At 33.2% G+C, this 22,524-nt stretch overlaps 4 protein-coding genes across 8 annotated transcripts in view; 2 read left to right on the top strand and 2 right to left on the bottom strand.

The window, feature by feature from the left end:
• Window positions 1-1,207: 1,207 nt before the first annotated feature.
• On the top strand, window positions 1,208-3,965 carry LOC111404106. 4 transcript variants are annotated; one of them, XM_023032845.1, is made up of 6 exons: window positions 1,220-1,824; window positions 1,931-2,009; window positions 2,236-2,323; window positions 2,488-2,593; window positions 2,675-2,811; window positions 3,537-3,965. In XM_023032845.1, exons 1-4 carry the CDS (start codon window positions 1,552-1,554, stop codon window positions 2,579-2,581), a joined length of 534 nt encoding a protein of 177 aa, XP_022888613.1. In that variant the 5' UTR covers window positions 1,220-1,551; the 3' UTR covers window positions 2,582-2,593; window positions 2,675-2,811; window positions 3,537-3,965. The 4 variants fall into 4 exon arrangements, with proteins under 4 accessions (XP_022888615.1, XP_022888613.1, XP_022888614.1 ...); XM_023032846.1 differs by having other exon boundaries at window positions 1,224-1,824; window positions 2,686-2,811; window positions 3,595-3,965; XM_023032844.1 differs by having other exon boundaries at window positions 1,224-1,824; window positions 2,686-2,811.
• A 1,716-nt stretch (window positions 3,966-5,681) lies between these two features.
• On the bottom strand, window positions 5,682-9,259 carry LOC111404105. 2 transcript variants are annotated; one of them, XM_023032842.1, is made up of 5 exons: window positions 8,984-9,259; window positions 8,153-8,328; window positions 7,415-7,613; window positions 6,784-6,886; window positions 5,682-6,212 (listed from the first exon to the last, which is right to left on the bottom strand). In XM_023032842.1, the coding sequence occupies exons 1-5, from the start codon at window positions 9,024-9,026 to the stop codon at window positions 6,185-6,187; spliced, it is 549 nt and encodes a 182-aa protein (XP_022888610.1). In that variant the 5' UTR covers window positions 9,027-9,259; the 3' UTR covers window positions 5,682-6,184. The 2 variants fall into 2 exon arrangements, with proteins under 2 accessions (XP_022888610.1, XP_022888609.1); XM_023032841.1 differs by lacking the exon at window positions 6,784-6,886 and having other exon boundaries at window positions 8,984-9,249.
• Window positions 9,260-12,280: 3,021 nt separating this feature from the next.
• On the bottom strand, window positions 12,281-13,407 carry LOC111404737. Its single transcript, XM_023033501.1, has 3 exons — window positions 13,117-13,407; window positions 12,778-12,956; window positions 12,281-12,509 (listed from the first exon to the last, which is right to left on the bottom strand). The coding sequence occupies exons 1-3, from the start codon at window positions 13,405-13,407 to the stop codon at window positions 12,281-12,283; spliced, it is 699 nt and encodes a 232-aa protein (XP_022889269.1).
• A 6,283-nt stretch (window positions 13,408-19,690) lies between these two features.
• The window catches only part of LOC111404736 (E3 ubiquitin-protein ligase SGR9, amyloplastic), a 12,873-nt gene continuing 10,039 nt past the window's right edge, over window positions 19,691-22,524 (top strand). Inside the window, exons 1-4 of the mRNA XM_023033500.1 lie at window positions 19,691-19,793; window positions 20,143-20,212; window positions 20,306-20,369; window positions 22,304-22,430. Coding sequence (XP_022889268.1) covers window positions 19,691-19,793; window positions 20,143-20,212; window positions 20,306-20,369; window positions 22,304-22,430 — 364 coding nt within the window. The remainder of the gene's footprint in view (window positions 19,794-20,142; window positions 20,213-20,305; window positions 20,370-22,303; window positions 22,431-22,524) is intronic.

The following is a 22,524-nucleotide window of genomic DNA, read 5'->3' as shown; positions in this document are numbered from 1 at the left end:
AATGTGTTTGAGTGTTTTTGTATAACAAATTGTGTCTCTTAAATTGTGTCAAGGGTTCATTTCACGAGTTAAAAGGAAAAAAAATTGTTAAGTTTTATCAATTTTTTTTTTTTGAAATTTCGTTTCCATCGCATATTACTTATGTTACTGAAATCGGGATTAGTATATTCATTGAAAATTAATACAATATGATAAAGATGTTCAAGAACTTTAGAACTAATAAGGTAATATACTTCTCTAATAAAACCTTTGTAGCATTATAAAAAATTGTCAAATTTTTTTTAACTTTAAAAGATTTTTTTTTTAAATAATAATCTTGCAAATCATCATTTGAATCATAAGTTCGTCTAGAATTATAAAATATAGTAATAAGTGATTTGTATACCTCATAAGATTTTAGTTACATGTAAGGTGAGTTTCACCTATGATTTTAATCAATTACAAATTTTGTTAGATTTTATTGAATGTTGAGTACAGAACTCTTCGAAAAAGCTTGTTTTTAACCGGGTGATATTAGTTCCGATTGAAGTGGGTAGTTTCAATTCCTTTTTGACATGTCAATTTCATTTCATAAGTATTGTATTCTTGGTTTTTGTTCATTAGATAACCTGAGAAATGTGTAGTGCTCCCAATATATAGTAATTTGTTTGCATTTCCACTTACCTTTTGTATCAACTTCTTTGAGTTGTTCTTCTTCATCAATATCATCCAAATCAATTGGATTACTACTCACATACAAATTTTCAAACCCCCAAATCATCAGATATTAGGACGTTATCAAGATTGGTAAAATCATTATTGAACGCAGGAGACGTGAATTATAGTGTCAATTCTCCAAACATAGACTCCACTTAGTTATTGGGATCATTTATATAAGAAGGAATTGGAATGCATAAATGAAAAATAGAAATTAATAATTGAAAATTTGAGTTGAACTCGAAGTGTTAAAGTATGAAATAAAAAATAAACGATTGTATAACTTATGTTTGTACGAGTATATTGAATTGAATAATAAGGAATTGAGTTGAGAATCGAGAAATTTAGATTATAAAATGTAAATGATGGATTGTAAAGAATTAGTGTGAAGAAATAGATTAAAATAGTGAGTATTTATAGAGTTAAGGAAAAAATTGTCAAAGAGATAGTTAGGAACCCCAACGGTTACTTTAAAAGTTGAAATTGAGATTACATGTTCGAAAAATGTGACCACTTGGAGCTCGTGGGCATGGTTGAGTGCGAGCCGAGCTTGTCCAAATTTTTTTGGAGCTCAGCTCGCACTAGAACTTGTTTGTAGATGAGTACGAGCAATCCATGGATCCAATCCAGATAAGTCGAGGGGACGAGCCGACTACAAAGGACTGATTGAGGATTTGGTTATGTTTTATTTCTATTTTCTTCTTTTTCATTTTCGATTAAACTGAAACTGGATAACGTCGGCGAATACAAATATTCTTAAACAATTAAAAGTTAAAAAAATTATCATCCTAACCCCGCGCCCAAACTCTACTCTGGCTATTGAAGGCAGCAAAAGTCAAGTCTTTTTCATTGAAAATGTCACACGCAATAATGGTGGCTCCAGCTTTGCCGCGTGTCCCCGCCGTGAGCTTGGCCGCGAACCGGAAGCGGCGGCAGAGACCATCCTCGAAGACTCCAAACAAAGACCAAAACCAGAATCTCCCTCCAAACCCTGCTCTTGGCTTTGGTATCAAGAAGAAAAATCCTGTGTGGCAGTGTGTACAGAACTGCGGTGCTTGCTGCAAGCTCGACAAGGGCTTCGCCTTTCCCTACCCTGAAGAAATCTTTGAGGACCCTTCTGACATCGAGGTCCGCTCCCTTTCGGCAACTTTCTTGCTCCAACAGTGTGTGTATTTTTGTGGGTTTATGCGAATTTGAGAAACTATAGCTGCTCATACCTGGTGATCTGTTCCAGTTATATAAAAGCTTGGTTGGTCCAGATGGGTGGTGCATTCAGTATGAAAAGAGCACAAGAAAATGCTCCATTTATGCAGGTCAATATCTATATTTTTTATTTCAAGATTCATTTCTCTTGGACATGTTTGGTGGTGATGAATTGCACCCTTGAGTTTTGTCATTTTTCGAATACTAATTTGAAAATTCATTTTTAATGCAATTATTGAGGCTGAATTTCATTCCACTAATGCGTCAAGATTTTGTTTGTTACTGTGCTTAGAATAAGCTGATTTTTTTTCATTGTATAATTATTTTTAACTATAGATCGTCCATATTTCTGTCGAGTGGAGCCCGGAATTTTCAAGGAATTGTATGGAATTGACGAGAAAAAGTTCCAAAAGGAAGCTTGCAGGTTATACATACCTAGCAATTTCCATTTTTTACTTTTCATTAGGCTTTGTGAGTGTTATTTGCTTCTTCATTCATAAATGTTCATTTTCTGTGCCATGAAATTTGAAAACCATTAATCAATGCAAATAACAAACATTGTTTTTGATGAACATTTGTCAAATCCAGTTCTTGTGTAGATACAATTAAAGCTGTGTATGGATTACGATCGAACGAGTTGGATAATTTCAATCGTGCTATATGGAGCACGAGCTCACAATGAAGAATCAACTAGGTACTTTATAAAACCTTGAAGGTTCTTTCTTTATTTTATTTTTTCCTCGAATGAGGTTAGTATGTGGGTATGTATAATCAGGTCCGATGCAGGTAACTATCTATTCCCCAGTCAGTTTTCGGTTCAGTAATCACTTGGTTAGTGTCCTTGAATGGGATCTGCGGATGAGATGGTGACCAGATAAGGCATTCCTTTAATGAGTTGAATAACTTCTGGAGGTAAAGTATATTCAAATTATCTCTGTAATTGGCATGGGTTTTAGTTTAATGCTTGCTGAATCTGATTGCCACTTCATTAACCCTGCCCTCTAGCCTTTCTTAGCTAACTTTGTCTTACCCTCGCCTATTCAAATAGAAAAGATATTTTACCTCCAGTTCGCCTCGGTCAAAACCAGAATCCTTTACCTTTTCCGTGCCAATCACTGAGCCAAGTTTCATTCATTAAGCTCATGATGGATCCTACATGTCATAGAGGCAAGGGAAAATGGAAAGCAAAAACTGGTGAAAAGCTGATGCCCTTTCAGTTTTCTTTCTCTGCTGTCAAAATGAGATAAATTGAATTTTTGGGTAGTTAATATTTTTGAAAATGAAATTTAAATAACATAAAATTTGTAAATTCCTTCTTTAACGAGAAAGGGATTCCCTTCCTTTTTCTCGCTGAAGTCCAGAAGCCAACAACTACATAAATTTGGAATGAATCCATTTTCCATATTTAGTTCTGTGAAATTCATTGTCACAAAGTTGGTTTGATACTTCAGTTGATGATTTATTTAGTTGAGATCATTTGGATGCTGTGAAATTGTCTCTTTGCAATGCGTTATAATGCTTATTGGGATTACCATAGCATGCTTAGTTCTTTACTATTTTCTCTTCTAGTTACCCAGCCCCATTCTCTTCGGAAGTATTATGCTGCAGCATGATTGTCTCTCTTTTGTTTCATGCAGAATTATCAGAATAACATCATATTTCTGTTGGAGCTTATCGAACTCCGCTTTGTTACAGACAAATGGCTCCTGATTTATGGAGTTCACCTTCACGGATGATATGGATGGCAATGACCCACAAACAGATTTAATACTGGTAGTTTTTAGATTTACAACTTGGCATCTTGAAACAGTTCTTTACATTCTAGAAAAAGAATCTACATAAAGTTTTGTTTTGAAGGATTGAGATGATAGCTACATTTTAGGATAGGAAGCATCAAAGGTAAGTCCAATGCACTAAAATACGATGTGGGACATTCCAGTGTCTATTAACTGGTGTATAGATGCCTGCCGAAAAGTATCGTACAACTGTTAGTTTCTGCATGAGAACAGTATTTTGTTCATGTAAACTTAGTTTTATTCTGTAAAAATGGTGATTTTTACGAGTAACTTCTACCAAACTATCAAATATCGAGATTCTGAACTACACAATCCTGACTAATTTGCTTAAAGATCGATATGAAATGGCCGCTGTCAAGTGATTAGCTACAATTGAGATGGCCAAATAAGGGACATGTATCTTGACACAACAATGTCCTTTGATGAGCTGCAATTCCTAAATTAATGTAGGTAGCCGCAAATTGAATGTATCTAAACACAACAATGACTCTTGATTAGGGATGGCAAATGCCTCGCTCCCTGCACTGAGCTCTGAATGGGGCGGGGGAACATATAGGGCAACCTTTTTCCCGCCTCCTTGCCATCCCTACTCTTGATATTCGTAGATATCCTTTAGCCTGTAATGTGGGACATGGTTCCCGAGTGTTCCACCATCATCTAGAGTATATGTAAAAGAAAATTGCTGTTTGTACAATATTTGTTTTACAGTCTTTTTTCATAGCTGTCTCACAGAGGTGGGGTCCACGATTATTTTAAATGTGGACCCCATCCACTTGCATGTGTGTAATGTGAAAAAAAGAAGTGAATAATTGATGTACCTATAGCATCTTTCTAATATACCACCTTGAATTGATAAGCTGATTTTACATAGAAAGATGCTATACGTAATCAATTATTCACAACTTTTTTCATAGCACACATACACATGCAAGTGGGTGGGGTCCACAATTAAAGTATAATCGTGGACCTCACTTTTGTACGACAGCTGTGCAAAAAGCTGTTAAACAAATGATGTACAAACAGTAATTTTCAGTATATTATGCTCTTCACCATCTTTTCATCTTTTGTAGCATCTTCCTACTTTATATGATATTCAATGCTAAAGCACTTAAAATTGTTTGTACAACCACCAAATTCAAAAAAGGCTTCCTTGTATTTGACTTTGCCTCAAATTACTAAATAGATATTATGACCCATGTGTATATATATTTTCTTCTATGAAACAAACACAGAGAGAGAGAGTACAATTCAGTGTCGAGGTAATTAAAGGTAAGAGAATTTATTTGTAGTAAGATGCTCAATTACAGCCTTTTAATTAGTGATGAGATTGAGCTTGAACCTGAAATTGGAGACTATAAGTCCTATTATTTCACTTGGTACAACAGTAGCTATGGTGATGTTGGCCCTTATGAACAGCGACTTTCATCTTCTCAAGAGAGGCCCTATTATGATTATAACTCCTCAATTCAAGAGGAAACTGATGAGGGAATGCAATGGTCTTATGGTGGTGGTGGGAATACGCTTGGATGTTATTTTGGTGGCTACTCTGGTGATGATGATGTCTATTCTGACAAAGGATATGACACATATGGCATCAGCTTAGATACTGAAGACCATCATTATCAGGGCGTAGAAAATCTGAGTAGTTATTAGGTATCTAATGATGATATGCAACTCAGCAATGGTGATGATCAGTGACCTACGTATGGTGGTTTTAGACTTTTAGTTTAGGAGTGTGTGTTATGGAAGATTTTCATGACCATGACTCCCAAAAGCTTCCATATAATAACAGATGGGATGAATCCAATGAGATGATACAGTATGAAGCAATCTTTGTTGCTATGATAGTTCATTGAGAGACTTACCGGGAAACCAACGTCGAACCAGCAGATGTCTATGGAGTTGTTTCTGTCTTTCCGTCTTTGGAATCCTTTTTCTCCATGCATGTACTTAATGCTGTTGAATAATGGATATCTACATCAAATGTCAGTTAAAAAGATGTGAAATTTCTTTCTTGCTCAAAAAGAATTGAAGAATATAGTCTAATTATCCCAACTTCTGATACATTTCAACAGTTCCTCTATTCAGTCTCACATTTAATCGCAATGTGTGTACAGCTGCTAAATTTCCTTGGCATTCACCCGTATCCCCAAAAAGGACAAAAGACCATACTACATGGCATTTTTTTTTCCCTTGTATATCGAATATCGATTCTGGCAGAAAATCTCCCTTAGCAAATCACAGCTTTGCAAATGGAATTCAAAGGCAGAAGAACTTTTATTTTTCAAACTTCACTGCCAAGAGGGCCAATTCCAAATTCGTCCTCGATGTCATCACCTTCTTCGAACAGTTTCAGGAACCGTGCCTGCTCTTGCTGCCTCTTCCTTTTCTGCCAAAACTTGAATGCAGTTACCAAACCAGCAATAAAAACTGTTGAAACTACAGCGCTGATAAGCACAATTAGAGCCCAATGCATTCCACCCGAGCTGTTATTGGAGGTAGAGGAATGGCCTGAAGCTAGAAATTACAAAAGAGAACAAACAATATTAGAATTAAAGATGCAAATTTGCATTCATGGAACAGCATATGTGCATGCTCCTTTGTAGAAGACATATAAACCAAGATAAGAACTCCTTATGCAAAACGTCTACTGTAGGCCATATTTGATTCTCCTTGTACTCGGAGCGACTCAGGTTAGAATTTTCACTATTTCTAATAGACACTGAAAGTACCCAAACCAACTTTGTCAATCAGGGCATTGCTAAGTGCCCAAGAACCATAAATACAAAAAATATTATAATTGTAAATGCCATCATATAGTTGAAAAAGCAAATCTATTCACACGCGAGGTTTGTCACAAGTATGTTACCATTAAGGATCAAATTCTATAACATGCTGATCGTTACTTATAGCAAACTGAACTCCATTTATTGTTCCTTTCCCACACCAGCAGCAACGGATAAACTAAACCTTGATCCTAATAAACTGGGGCCCGTGGCATGAATCCCTTTTTGCGACTCCGTTCATTAACGGCTGAAAACCATGCTTATAAGTATAATGTTTTCATTTCACAAAATTTTTCACCAACCTGGGATGTGGATGGTGTTTCACTTGCCTTCTGTGACACTTAGAAAAGCACATAAGAACGTTCTTAAAATGATGATGTTCCATCAGAAAAAGAAAATGCTTTCCTTCATATAAAAGTGATTAAACCAGTTAGAACATTTTAAGAAACTATCTAAATAGAAAATGCTCTTTAAAATAAAGAGTTAATGTTTCATGAGACTCTATTTTAATTTTTTAAAATTGAAAGAACGTTTGGCTTTTCAAATTTAGAGAGTCAAACTCACTATCTATTTTTAATGTATAATGATTGCATTTAATAAGTCAAAAATTTCAATATGCTACTTTTTAAACTATTCAAAACACATTTATATTGATTGGTCATTGACATTGTTAAACAAAATTTGAGAAGAAATCATTAAATAGTTTTTGAGAAAAAAGAAAAATGAAGAGCCAAACTAGAGCGTATTGTTGGAGTACAGAAAATTTTTTCTTTAAATTTATAGATACTCTCTATAATGCATATGATGCTCTTTATAATTAATGAATCTCTTGGAGATGCTCTTATTCCATCAAGATTCATAAAGGCTACACACCTACATCAAATGCGTGAAGTGAAGGATGCGTAAAATTCCTAGAGCAAAGTCAGTACTCACCATTTCCAAAAGGTACACATTCTGGACACAAAAATGTTGCATTGATTTCTTTGTCTTTCAGATGAATATATTTCCCATCAGACTTCATAAAATCAGAAGCGCAAAACTCCCATTCATCAAATACATCATCTGACTTAATGATGTCCTCTTCATAGAACCCACAGCGCTTACATTTCTTATCTTGCAGTTCTGTTAGAGGCTGAAAAGAGCAAAAGTAAGATTACTTTCTCAGTGTTAATCTTCTGTACTACGCAAGAAGTGAAAATCTAATACAAATATCAGGTTCTATACTAAAAACAATCGAATTCGGTGTGCAGTTAGCCAGCAGACTCGAGTACTACAGAACAAAATGGAGACAACTATAACTAGTGAAACACTTGTATCCATTATCCAACGTGACCAAAACTCAGGCACAAATCACTGTGTATAACTTCCTTGACACGTCCCGAATACAGGAGTTCAGCATGTTTTCCATTCACAGGAAAAATAGGCATATTCATAAGAACAATATGGGGGTAAAGATGGAAGGTCAGTAACTTTTGAATGTGCTGTGCTATTTTCTTTCAGGAGCAAGAACCGAGAGAGATGGTGGAAGGAGAGGGCTCAACATTGTATCAGCATGAACAGGCGTTTACACTCGGCATTAAATATATCAACTTGACCTTAGCCCACCAAAACAATGTTGACAGGGCCGGGGGGGATTCTATAAAAATGAAACAATATTCACTTATCAGTTACCTGCCAAGACTCTTCACCTTTGAAGGTATACAAGAGAAGCTTTTCCTTCACATCAGGTAAAATTGTCTTGTTCTCCCCTTTACACAGGAAGTAAACTGTAGGTTTGGACGGTAACCAATCATGTGTTTTATATATCTCAATGGAATCAAGTGTTATTGTAGCAGCTGATATAAACACTGCACAGAAAAAAGAAATATTACCCAATGTTAATTTGAGTGACTTGATGTCATAAACACCATGTCTATCATGATCCAATTTCAACAGAAACAAAGGAGAACAATGTCTAGAGAAATCTTGCTTGATAAGGAGAAAAAATTGACTATCTGATACCCATTTTTCGCAAATACTCATCGACAAAGATTACAAAAGTTTAGTGAGAAAATAATATGTAGTTATGCAAAATGCGGAATTCTAAACTAGTATTAAATGAGATTCTTTTTCCTGTGATATTCTGAACTTCAGCTACACTTCTATCAGGTTTCATAACTAACAATCTGAGTTTTTTTTTTTTTTTTTTTTGGTCATTATTTTCAGGGTAGCAACAGTGGCATGAAAAACAAGAAAGATTACAAACTGTTTCTACTGGCAGAAATACTACTCTTTCCAAGTACACACAGAAGTAAAAATCCTTTACATATATTTTTATTTTTGATTTCCATAAATAAATAAATAAAAGAAAGAGAACTCAGCTTCCCCTCCCCACAAAAACAATAAGAAACCCGAGAGAGATCAGACCGCGTAATCAGTTTAAAAATCTATTTCAAAATTAGATAAATAATTAAAACTAAATTATTCGAATGGAAATGAATGCATCAAAATGGGGAAATTTACCTGGAATGTAGCAGAGAAAAACCGATACACGATGTACCATCATAGTAATCGTCGTCGCTGCAATTGATTAAGATCGATCCTTTAAATACTAAATTTATTACTGGAAAGAAATCAGGGTTTGTCGAATAAATTTTGAAGTGAAAAGCTGGCGTAAAAAATGAGCGATCGTGGGGGAGGAGAATCGGGTGCGCGCGTTTTTCAACGGTCGTTGTATTAGCAGATTGTGCGCTTCGCAGTTGGAGTTGTACCAAACAAATGTGAAGGATGGAATAGAGAACCGACAAAAGGGTTAGTTAAGTTAGGTGTTTCTTACAAAAAAAAAAATTTTGTTTATTATATTTTTGTAAATTACTATACTTGAATTTTCATTTTATTTTATAGGGCTTTATGGCTATACGGACTCAAACCATAGGCCTCCTCAATAAAACATATCAAACTTATTATTATCAAAATGATTTGAATTGTTTCAAAGACAACCTCGTTTATATCCTACGAGCATAGGAGAATTTCGACCTCTCCTTATATAGGATTAAATATGCGTGGACCACCAATGCTTACACTGTTTGTTCTAAAGAAATCAAAAATTTGAATTTCTCTAAAAAAGATTTAGGTCCTGTTTGAGCCATATTTTTTGAAAAAAATACATCTTAAACAGTGATTTTACATCATTTTAACCACATTTTTCAATAAAATAATATTATATATAAATTCAAAAAAATTTCTTATTTTTTAACCACACATTTTCCATCAATACCTTTTTAAAAATGCATTTTTTTTAAAAAAAAATAATGTGGCTCAATCAAGGGCCTAATTAAACTTTTAGGGACATGCATTTTACTTTAAGCTTTGAAATCAACAAAATACATTAGTGTGTGTGTGTATATATATATTCACAATCAAATATTCCACCGCTTTCAAATAAAAGTTCTACTATCAAAATCTCTATGGTCAAAAACTCTATTGCTAAAAGCTCTACTCACAATCATTTTTTTCTAAAAGAACCTTGCTCAAAATGTAATAGTTTAGGTTTGAAAATTTTTTTGATAAATATTTCTTTTATAACACGCGTTAAAAATGTAATATACATGCATGTTGCATTTTTTAATATTGTATTTTTCAATTAAAACCTGTAGGAAAAGATAGAAGATTAAAAGTTGATATTTTTGTTTTATGATTTCGAAGAAAAATAAAATTGAGTGACTAGCTGTGGAAGGGGTGATCAAGTTGAGACGTGCACTAAAGTTGGATGATGACAGAGGAGATATTTTACTAATTGCAAAATTCAAATTTATTGTTAAAATAAGAAGAAGATATTATTTAGCATCACGAGTGTCATAATATTTGTTTAGATGACTTGAAGTGATGAATATACTTAAAGATAAGCCTACGGAACTCATTTAATTTAGCTCTATTGTTATTTACACTAGATTATGTGACAATGGGCCCAATATTATAATGTTCAATGAAGTTATAATGCATTTTTATACATTAGGCTAGACATGACATGCTTTAGTTCTAGTGAATTTGAAAATTATTTTTTACTTCAAATTTATTATTTAATACCATTTGATGTCACCTAAACTTTCACCGATGATGAATTAAAGAACACTACATGGAATTATATTTAAAAATATTTTTTTAATTGCTTCTACATTTATTAATTATTTACACGAAAGCAAAGAACTTTCTTCTTTGTTAGCATATTTACCATTAAAAGAAAATTATCGATTTTATAAAAGCTATATGCATTGCCTACAATATGACATATTATTACATAGAGATATAGCCCTTGTTTGGTATTGATTTAAATCTAAGTTAAAGTCAAACAATTAATATTAACCATACATTTTATGGGTCTTACAACATTTTCAACCTCACATTTAAAAATTTCTATCAAAATCTACTAAAAGTTTAATTTTAATCTCCACTAAATAGGAGCATAGTAAGTGTTTATATTACGTCCCAATGTAACAGTGTTGTACCTGTGTTTCACACAGTGGCAACCCTGACTATAGGCGAGGTAGGCAATCGCCTAAAACCCCACTTCGATGAGGACTCCAAAATATGTTAGGTTAGTTGGTTGAAAGAAAATAAAAATTATATTTATGAAATTAGAATTATCAATATGCAAACATAAGAAACTAATAAAAATTGAAAATACAAATTTTTTTAGAAAAAACATATAAATGGCATAAAACTCACCACTTACATTGACTTTTCATATAAATATATCACAAACATTACTCTCTCTATAAGTAATTTGATCATTTGTCTTTCAAATATCCACTTTCTTTCATTAACCAAACAAAAAGTTCTCTTTATCTCTTCAAATTCCACGTCCAACAGTAATCCACCATAATTTTTTTTAACCCAACAAGAAATAAATCATTTCACGTTGAATTAAAATTTTGAAGATGATTCAATTTAACAGATTGGTCTGGTATCACTGCGATTACAACATTACAGGTTTTTCAATTTCTTCTTTATCTGCGAAGCATACAATACAAGTTTATACGTTGTTATTATTAATGTTTTGCTTTAATCTCATGATAATAGTCTTTTTAGATGCTTGTTAAAAGTATTTTGAATTTCATAATTATTTGTCCGTGTTCATACTTCTTATTTAAGAGTTAATTTAGTATGAATTAATATAAAATTAGAAGCTCGTTTGTATTTTATCTTCATTTTCATTATTTTGTTATACTATATCTCGCAGTCAACATTCTCCATTGTTGTCCATAAATTACTTAAATGCATATTCAATTTTGTTTTAAATAGTTGCATTGAGAAAATGATAAAAGAAATGAACAGGCTCCTTTTCCATTGCATTATAATCCTATATGTCAAACTTCAGTTTTAATTTGTATTGTATGTTGAATTTTGACAATTTTTTATTTTCCTCTTCAAAATTTGCTCCAATAGGGCTCGAATTTAAAGTTGGGATAACGCCCCTAAAATATCAAGACCGGCATTGGTTACGCGTGGCTTGAGGTGAACTTTAGAATTTGGACTCTTAAATCGTAGTAAGCAATCCATTTTTTTCATTTCTAAGAGTTTTATGAAACTAAATTTGTTAACTTAAAATCAACAATAAAGTAACAAATAAAATGAAATAATCAAAATATTTATGCTACAATAAAATAAAATAAAAATGTTCTAAACAATCATTTAAATGCAACTCGTCTTGTAGATATTGAGGTAAAAATATCAATTAATTTTGTGTAGTCGAGTTGTTCAACCATTTTTTTCAATGGATAACATGGTCAATCCATTCAATTTTTGCTGTGACATAGTTGATCAGAGATAAGTTTTAATCAATTTCAACTTGAAGAATTTTCTTTCTGATGATGCACTTGTAACTAGTATGGTGAGCAAAATCTTGTAAGCAACGCATGCGTTTTGAAAACAACCATTCATTTTCTTTAGGTAATTTAACACATCAATTGCTCTTTTTGTTTCTTTAGACAAATAGCATTTCAAGACTGTCAACTCCTTATACAAGTCATCACCAATATTGTCTGAATGCCTATTATGTTTCAAATACTACTCAAGATTTCAATAAACTGCCAACATCCATTTTGTTTAATTTCTCCAAATTGAATAAAAATCTAAATGTCTCTTTATAATGTTTAAATTGTTCAAAACGAATTTGAAGTGAAGATCAAGCTTTATCAATTTTAAAGAGAAAATAATCAATTCGAAAATATTATTCAGCCGATTGTTTTACCTCTTCACTAACACTTTCATCGAACTGCTTCTTTCTTTGAATGCTGTGTTTCTCTCAAAATGCAAACTCAATTCCCATTTCACTTGCCATTTGTTTAGCTTCATCTATGGCACTAATAAATCCATATTCTCTGTACTTTTCAAGAAACAAAATAAGTGCTCGTAAAAGCTTGATGATTTCATCAATATCCATATCTTTGGCTTGAAAAAATTTACTTACAGTGTTTATTGCATTCACCAACTTGTACTAAATGACCATGTCAAGCAAGAACTCAAAATTCTCAAGTTCACATATTGCTAAGGACTCAATTTCACTCTTTATTTTAAAATTTTCAGCAATGTTTGCCAAGATCTCTTAGCCCATTTTTAAGCTCACTAAAAAGTCCATGTCCTGATGTATCACCCACCTTTAAAAATTCAATCCAATATTCTTGCACTATCGACGAATTTATTGAATTGTCCACACATCGTATCGGTAGAGACATTTGCTCCTCATGACTCGCATATGGAGTACAACTAAGTATGACAGAAAAATATTTTGCATGTTTTACTTTTGCAACAATTGCGCTTCTCGCCTCGCGTGCTAATATTAGTATCAATTCGTTCTGAATCTTAAGACCAAGATATGTATATTGAATCTCACGTACTTGACCACGTCGAATGTATTCTTCCATTGTTAGATCAATCTCAGCTACCATTTCTATCATTTACATAAAAAAAATGGTCCATTGTTCTCAACATACAGTTGTTCACAATCTACTTGAAATGCCAAAGTATTTTTAGCGAGTCTTTTCACAATAACAGTTATCCTTGTTGACACTTTTTTCCAATACTCTCTTTCTTTGTTGATGGCCAATTGTAAACTTTTATCAATTGTATCATTTGTTTGAAGCCTATTTTCCAGTTCTATCCAACTAGTCATACAACCTATATGCTCTTTAGCCACTTCATGTTTTGTAAGACGCCACCAATCATCGTATCCATCGTTACCCAATTAACCAATACTTTTCATCATTTTTCGGTCTTAAACAATTTGTAGCAAAAACAAAAGATCTTATCCAAAGAAATTGAATACACTAGACATCTTCTATCAATTATTTACCCATTAGCCACTTATATTATGATGATTCAAAATGTCTACCTTGACTATTTTTGGGAAACAAGATGTCATCAACTCTTTTTGGACTCATTTCAACTAAAAAGTCCCTCATCTTTTGATCAATATGAATGTCCTTCCAATTTTCAAGATCATCTAAATTCAAAGAAAAAAATTCTCTTAATTTAAATTTTCATCTTATCTTCATCGTTCTGTTTTGATTCATTCACATTGGTAGATTCAATCATTTTCTCGTTCTCTTTGGGTTCATCCACATTATCATTGTCATTCTAATTTTATTGTTTTTCAATCACTAAATTTTTTAATGTTTTTTCTATCTCTTTTCTTTTCTTGTTGTTAAAGTATTTGTCAACATCTTCAACCTGACTTCGAATTAATGCATCCACTCTTTCTCTCTTCTTCTTTTTTTGAGCTTCAGACGCATATCTAGGAGTCATAGTATTTGACTTAAATCACTCGAGAGCTAATACTGCCTGACATTGAATGTATAAAAGGACTTATATGGGCATCACATAGTAAAACAAACAAGCATGATAAAGAAGAGAAGTTTATATACATAAGGTGCAAATTTTTATGATTCTACTTTATATTGCTTGTCTATAATTTTTTACACTTTTAGGCGTGATCTTTCATAATTCCACTACTTTATATTGCTTTTCTTAATCTAATGGTTTGTACTACCAACAAGTAACTTAAGACCTAAGCCTACCAAAGCATTGTGCTTGCCTGTATCTCAAGAAAATAAAAAAAGACACACACCTCTATGAACTTTTCCCAATTACACGAGCAGCTTTACAAAAATTGATCATATCATAATTCCATATTAATTATTTTCAGAATAAGTTGTTGGAATTTTTTATATCGGAAATTGGTTATGACCAATTTTAAATGATTATTTAAGTGGAATTCGTTATTTGGTGAATGAGAAATTAAGTCAAATGTAAACCGCTTAAATACTGAAAATTATTAGAAAACTCGTATAGAATATTGTGGAATATTCTAGAAATATATGGAGGAAAAAATGTGGCTCTTCGTATGAAAGATCATGACTCTTGATATGAGTATGATTAATATCCAATAATTTTGAATTCCAAGAGATGTGTCTCTTGGTATAATTGTGTCTTTTGACATACCTTCCCAACTACTATATATATATACCCCATATGTTTGAATTTTATTAATTCAAGAAAAGTCATAGATACCATATCATTTCATTCCAATTTACACTTTGATTTTGCATAAAACATTTGTATCAAAGTCATGGTCATAGTCATGGTAGAGAGGGAATTTCGTTCGAGTTCCCTGATTGAAGTCATTTGGAGTGCTCCTATTACTCGACGTGGTCGTTGTTTCTTGGGAGATGATTTCCTGAAAGTCATTAGCACCGATGTGGGGCAAATTCATTTTAAGGACAAAGTGTCCAACACTTACCTCGGCAAAAAATTCATCACTTGCATCTTCATCCTTATTTTCTGATTTCCTTTTATTATGATTTGATTTCAGAAAATGATTAATCTAATTTATATATTTATATTGCAAGGTTCAATCGTTCAAGAATCGAAAGAGAATGTTCCACATTTATATTATTCGGAATCGGTAAATTCTCATTTTGCCTTATTAAATCCAATTTCAGTAAGTTGCAATATGTTTCGATTTCATGCAAATAAACGATATGTTTATTGTGAATATAATATGCACAATTATCGGTGTAATTTTTCAACAATTTTAAGATGAATTTTGTGTTGTTGTGCATAAAATATTCTGTTAGAAATTGAGATATATATATCCGTATCACGTATTGGAACTTATGCATGTTCGACTAGCACTGTGCACGGCATCATTTTAAATTGTTGTAATCTGGACCGGTTGGCCGGTTATATCTCTGAACAATGTGCTGGGACCTTTAACTCAATGAGTGTTTTGTGAATGAGGAATTTTGATTGGGTCTTGTGCAAAACTAAATATTCTGTCCATAAGTCTCTAAGTGCACATCCTTTTGTTTTACGTTCGGGAATTTGATAAGTTACGTATTCAAATAAATAAAATTTATTTGGGATGAAAACAGTTTATTATAATGCATCTTACATGTTGTCTCCTCCAATTCTAATTTCGCATGTGAACCGATGCCTGTTGAGTTCCGAAAAAATCATTAAGTTATGAACTTAATCATGTTGTAACTACCGACTATTGTATTATGCCATCCATTTATTTATAATATGATGGAAAGTAAATAATTGCATTGGAAGTCCATGGAAAGATGTAAATAAATTATAAAATGCATGGCTGCCGTCTATTCCTAATTACACTCCATGTGCCAATCGTATATTTGCATAAGTCTTTGCATGGTTGGAATAATTGCATGCAAAATAATTTAGATTTGAAATTGGATTTAGAAAATGTTGGATATATGTTGTTCAAAAGGTAATAAACCTGTGTGTGGAATGAAGAAGAGAACTGAAAATCCATAACAAATGTTTCTGCTTTAAGTCCGTTTCTAATGAATTTGCTATTGGAAATTACCAAAGCCATATTTATTGATATTGATCATGTCAATTCAGAATAAAGAATTCAGTTTTCTTTTTCGGTTAATTGGTGGAAGTTTCAAAAGTGAAACGAGAACATTTAAGTTGGCCATGATGACTGTTCAAATTCGATTTCAGTTTCCTTCATCTTTCCATGTGTAGTTTATCCTATGCATGTGATGATTATTGCTTAATATATATAATTTGCAAAAGAAGTCCATTGACGAGAGATTCAAATAATTAGTGATTAATGAGTAAGAGAATTAAAATCTGTCTTACATGTGGGTATGTATCACGAGGCCACTTTTGCATTAGGATGTTGCCTAATTTTTCTAGTGTTACTGTGAAACATTCAAATCCAGAGTTGTGATGTGGATAATAGTCTCTTGATGTTCCGTGAGTATGGAAAATTATGTCTGTTCATTTCATAGCTGCCAAATACGGTAGGTTTCCATATACAGTAGGCTGTTAAATACGGTAAGTATGTAAGCTGCCAAATACGATAAGCTGTCATATATGGTAGGCTGCCAAATACGGTAAGTTGGTAAGCTTCCATATACGGTAAGTTGCATATACAGTATGCGTCAATTCGATAAGTGACATATACGGTATGAAGTTGTAAATCCGATATATGTCCATGAATTTTAGTTTCAAAATTATACAAACATTGGTTAATGATGATAGTCTCAATTAATTCTATGAAATTAAATGAGATGACGTATGTAAAATTATAGTTACATAAGAGTGCGACAAAACGTGGTTTTGTCCTAATTATTTTAAAATGAAAATTGCTTGCCCAATTATTAGGATATGAAAATATTTCATAGAGCACAAATGATGTCTATAATTGACAGTGATGCCGGATATCCTTGAAAATAATGATTGTAAATTAACATTCATTTGTAAAGGATAAAACTATCTTATGGAGAAAAAAAAATTGTAAAGAATATTATGAAATATTCTAAGATTAATTCAAAGAGGTATGTCCTTTTGTAACGTTGTGACTTTGAGAACACAACTTGTCAACTTATGGTTGATTAATTCATTCAAATGTGAATATGGTGAATAAGGTGAGATGTACCTTACAATTCGACGTAAATAATATTATTTGTGAAATTATCACAAATGAGAAAGTTACATATATTTGAAGATATCTAGTCTTCTTCATTGTTGAATTTGACTTCAATTGTGAAACCAATTAAATTGGTATATGCTTTAAAAGCATTGTTGGTCTATGTGACGACCTTGATTACTTTGGATGGTCAAATTAATATGGTTGATTGATGTACAATTTCGAATGGAAAATGATTTTCATTTATGTGAATCAACGACCACTATTTTGAAAGTACTCGGACTTTCAAGAAGCACTCGATCCGGAGGTTATCTAAGTGATAAATGATTGAACTATGAAAGAGTTGATAAACTCAAAATTAAAAAATAACTCAAAAATGTGGGGGTTATCATAAATACTTGAAAACTTATGTAAAAAGTTCAAGATATGTGGATGCAATACTACTACTTGTACATATATTCCTAATTTAGGAATTGTAGGGGGGGAGGGGGGGCAAATTATTGTAAAGATATGCTTTTCTGTACCTCTCAAGAAAATAGAAGAGACTCCATATGAGTTATGGAAACGTCGTCCTCTTTCCTACCAACACTTAAAAGTATGGGGGTGTTTGGCAGAGGTTGAGATTCATAAGTCTAAACAAACAAAGATTGGTCACAACATTGCATATTTATTGAATACGCCAATAATGGTAGTATCAGATGTACACGTGAGTACCATAATTGAGTCAATGAATGCGATATTCTTTGAGAATATGTTTCTTTGCAATGACAAGGAAAATGTAAGAACATATGAAACTTCAACTGGGTCTTCAAATGAGGAAGAACCAAGGCGTAGTAAGAGGGCTAGAACGTCCACTTCATTTGGTCCGAATTTTCTCACATCTATGGTAGAAAATTACCCAAAAACTTTTGAAGAAACAATGTCTATTTTGGAAGTATCACATTAGAAGGAAGCTATCAATAGTGAGATAGATTCCATAATGCAAATTCATACATGGGTATTGGTAGATGTACCTCCCGAAAATAAGCCTTAGGGTGTAAATGGATTAAAACCTAATGGATCCATTGACAAATATAAGGCTAGATTAGTTGCTAAAGGATACGGGCAGGAAGAAGGATTTGACTTCTTTACCTACTCGGCCATGACCAGAATTACTTCGATAAGGTTACTAAAAGCAACTGCGGCAATACATAACCTTGAGATTCACCAAATGGATGTGAAAACGAGATTCCTAAACAGTGAGTTAGAAGAAGAGATATACATAGAGCAACCTAAAGGTGTCTCCAAGCGAAAGCCACAAAGTTTGTAAACATGTTGAGCCCTTATATGGACTGAAACAAGCTCCTGACACCAAAAGTTTGACAAAACGATGTTGTCAAATGAGTTCAAAATAAATGAATGTGACAAGTGTGTATGTGTGGAAAATACACCAGATGCCTATGTATTTGTATGTAATCAATATGTTGATGATGGCCAATAGTCACGAAGTGGTGCTAAACGCCATGAAAATGCTTACAAAGCATTACGACATGAAAGACTTGGGCGTGGCAAATGTAATACTAGAGATAAAGATCTCTAGAATATCGGAAGGAATTGTACTTTCCAAATCTCATTTGTTGAGAAAATATTTAAAAAGTTTGAAGTATTGACACAAGTCTACACTTGGTCAAAATAAGGGTGAAAGCGTGTCACAACTGAGATATTCACAAGTAATTAGCAATCTAATGTATATTACAAAATGCACTCGACCGGATAATGTTTTTGCTGCGAATAAACTTGAAGATTCACGAGTAATCCAGGCCATGATTATTGGGTGGCATTGATAGGGGTCCTTAGGTATTTGAAATATACCATGGCCTGTGGATTACATTTCACAAGATATCCTGCAGTATTGAAAAGATATTGTGATGTGATGATATACACTAAGTCTAAAGTGGATGAAATGGGATGAAAGCCGATCATGACGGTTGTTTGGATATACAAGACCAATTGGAATATTTGAGAATATTCATAAAGTTCGAATGTATTGCAATGCTTTAATAATGATATTGAATACCCATGTATGAAATTCACTAGTAAATATGATTGACTAGTGTAACGGTTGGTTAGAAATCCTCCAATATTGTTGTTTGGAATTGATAAAGCTTTAAATAAAGCTAATGAGAAGCATGTAGTTTTATGAGAGGATTTCTTAGTTGGTAATAATGTGTATCTATCAAATGAATCGATCGTTGGTTAGCTAAATTTGAAAAGATACTAAGTCACATATAATGGTAAATCTAGACAGGTATGTCGTAGACATAATACTATTAGCAGTTGATCTCATTGGTGTAAACTTGTGGATCCATTTATATATGTTTACCAAGAGATCAAGTATACTGCACATCTAAGGGAATGAGATTAAGCCTATGAGTAAGATCTTTTTAACGGTAACCCTACCATGTTGACTGGAGATCCCAAGATTTTGGTTCAAAGGGACAACTAAGTCATGGGGATTCTATGAAGCACTTAGGAAACTAATTTCCTAACCCATTCCTATAATACCAAAGTGCTTTCTGCAAAGTGATTAGAGGTTAAGATAAACTTTTAATGATTCCTATATCTTGATTAAGTTAGGTAGAGTAGGGCAGAATACTCTTAATAGGAGATCACCTATGTAAGTGTGAAGTGGGGCCGCTTCAATGAGAATTATTCAAGACTTGAAATTTTTAAATACTTACAGAACCAAGATGGGTTTATGGCCAAAATGAACCAAGTCATGAGAACCATGAACGGTTTATGGGAGATATTGTGTGAGTATTGTTGTTTTGGTTTATGCTAACGGCTGATGGTTCAAGAACATCGCGTTCACCAATTAGCTAGTAAATTTGATGGTATTTCACTAGAGAAGGTTCAAAACCAGAAGCTACCTTACCTGATGTAGTGTTTTCCCGCTCTCTCTCTACTAGTGTCTGCATAGACATTTGCATTAATTTTCATTCATGTGGGGGATTGTTGGAATTTTTTTTATCGGAAATTGGTTGTGACCAATTTTAAATGATTATTTAAGTGGAATTTGTTATTTGATGAATGAGAAATTAAGCCAAATGTAAACCGCTTAAATATTGAAAATTATTAAAAAAGTCGTATAGAATATTGTGGAATATTCTAGAAATATATGGAGGAAAAAATGTGGCTTTTCGTATGAAAGATCACGACTCTTGGTATGAGTATGATTAATGTCCAATAATTTTGAATTCCAAGAGATGTGTCTCTTGGTATAGTTGTGTATTTTGACATACCTTTCCAATTACTATATATATAGACCTCATGTGTTTGAATTTTATTAATTCAAGAAAAGTCATAGATACCATATCATTTCATTTCAATTTACACTTTAGTTTTGCATAAAACATTTGCATCAAAGTCATGGTCATGGTCATGGTAGAGAGGGAATTCCGTTCGAGTTCCCTGATTGAAGTCATTTGGAGTGCTCCTATTGCTCGACGTGGTCGTTGTTTCTTGGGAGATGATTGCCTGAAAGTCGTTAGCACCGATGTGGGGCAAATTCATTTTAAGGACAAAGTGTCCAACACTTACCTCGGCAAAAAATTCATCACTTGCATCTTCATCCTTATTTTCTGATTTCCTTTTATTATGATTTGATTTCAGAAAATGATTAACCTAATTTATATATTTATATTGCAAGGTTCAATTGTTCAAGAATCGAAAGAGAAGGTTCCACATTCATATTCTTCGAAATCGGTAAATTCTCATTTGCCTTATTAAATTCAATTTCAGTAAGTTGGAATACGTTTCGATTTTATGCAAATAAACGATATGTTTATTGTGAATATAATATGCACAATTATCGGTGTAATTTTCCAACATAAGTTACAGGGTTAAAATTCAGCACTGGGATACTATTTAAAAATATATAATGAAGGAACATCAAACAAATTCAGAGCTCACCTCACCTGGACTTGGAGGTTGGAGCACACACCTTCAACGGAAGAAGGATTGAAAGAAGTAATGGGTAGCAACAGATGCAAATCCCAATTAGTTTCAATAGAAGAAAACAAAGACAAAAGTTTATTCTAAGTACAGGGGCGGATCCAGACAGTTCGAACTGTGGGGTCAAATTTTTTTTTTCGAAAAACGTATCATGAACAAAAAGGAAAAATCAGTTGTTTGTTGTTCATGTTCGGTGTTTGCACTTTAGGAAAAAATTGGTGGATTATACGATATATCTATGGACTAAATAATGGATATGGATATAGATTTAGGATATAGACATTTTGAGACAGAAGATTAAGTTTTCAGAAAAAAAATCCAAAAAACTGTGGGGTCATTTGACCCCACATGACTCGATGTGGGTCCGCCCCTGTCTAAGTTAGTGATGGCAACGGGGCGGGTTCGGGGCAGGGCACCCTTACCCCGCCCCGCCCCATTTGGCAAAAACCCCGCCCGCCCCCCCTAGACGGGGTAGGGCGGGAACGGAGCAACTTTTTGCCCCGTTTAATTTTTTATTTTTATTTTTATTTTTTACATTTTGAAAGTTTCGAATTATGTTATTATTAGATAATAAAATACAAATTTAAAATGAGTTTTTAACGGATGAATTATTTAGAAATAAAATTATTTTTAATTTTTTTTTATACTTTTTCTTCACGGGGCGGGTTTTTTTGCCTCATTCGGAGCGGGGCGACACCGGAATGGGATGGGACGGGATAAATTGCCATCACTAGTCTAAGTATTATCATCAGCCACAGCCCCAATGAACCATAATTTCCTACTAGAATTATTCAACAATATGTTCAGTTCTGATTTCTGAAACCAAATAATTCACAGCATAATTAGTATTCACTGACTAAACGTCCATTAATGCCCCCTAATCTCCACAGTTCAGAATTATCCCAAGTCCTTCACAGTATCCTATATCCACCGACTCAGGGCTCAAGCCGTCCGTCTTGGTTTTGCTTTCTTCCCCGGTGTTTCGCTGTTGCCGAACAACTAAATTAAGGGAGATTGGTGGATTTTTGAACAAACAAATAAAAAAAATTTGGGCCCTTTGAATAGTTGGGCCTAAGGCGATGGCCGTTAAATGTTTCATAAAGTCTTGTTA

This window comes from Olea europaea, chromosome 11, assembly GCF_002742605.1.
Source record: "Olea europaea var. sylvestris chromosome 11, O_europaea_v1, whole genome shotgun sequence".
Lineage (NCBI taxonomy): Eukaryota > Viridiplantae > Streptophyta > Magnoliopsida > Lamiales > Oleaceae > Olea > Olea europaea.
Note: the sequence above shows the minus strand (reverse complement) of the source record. Positions and strands in the feature narration are given on the sequence as shown.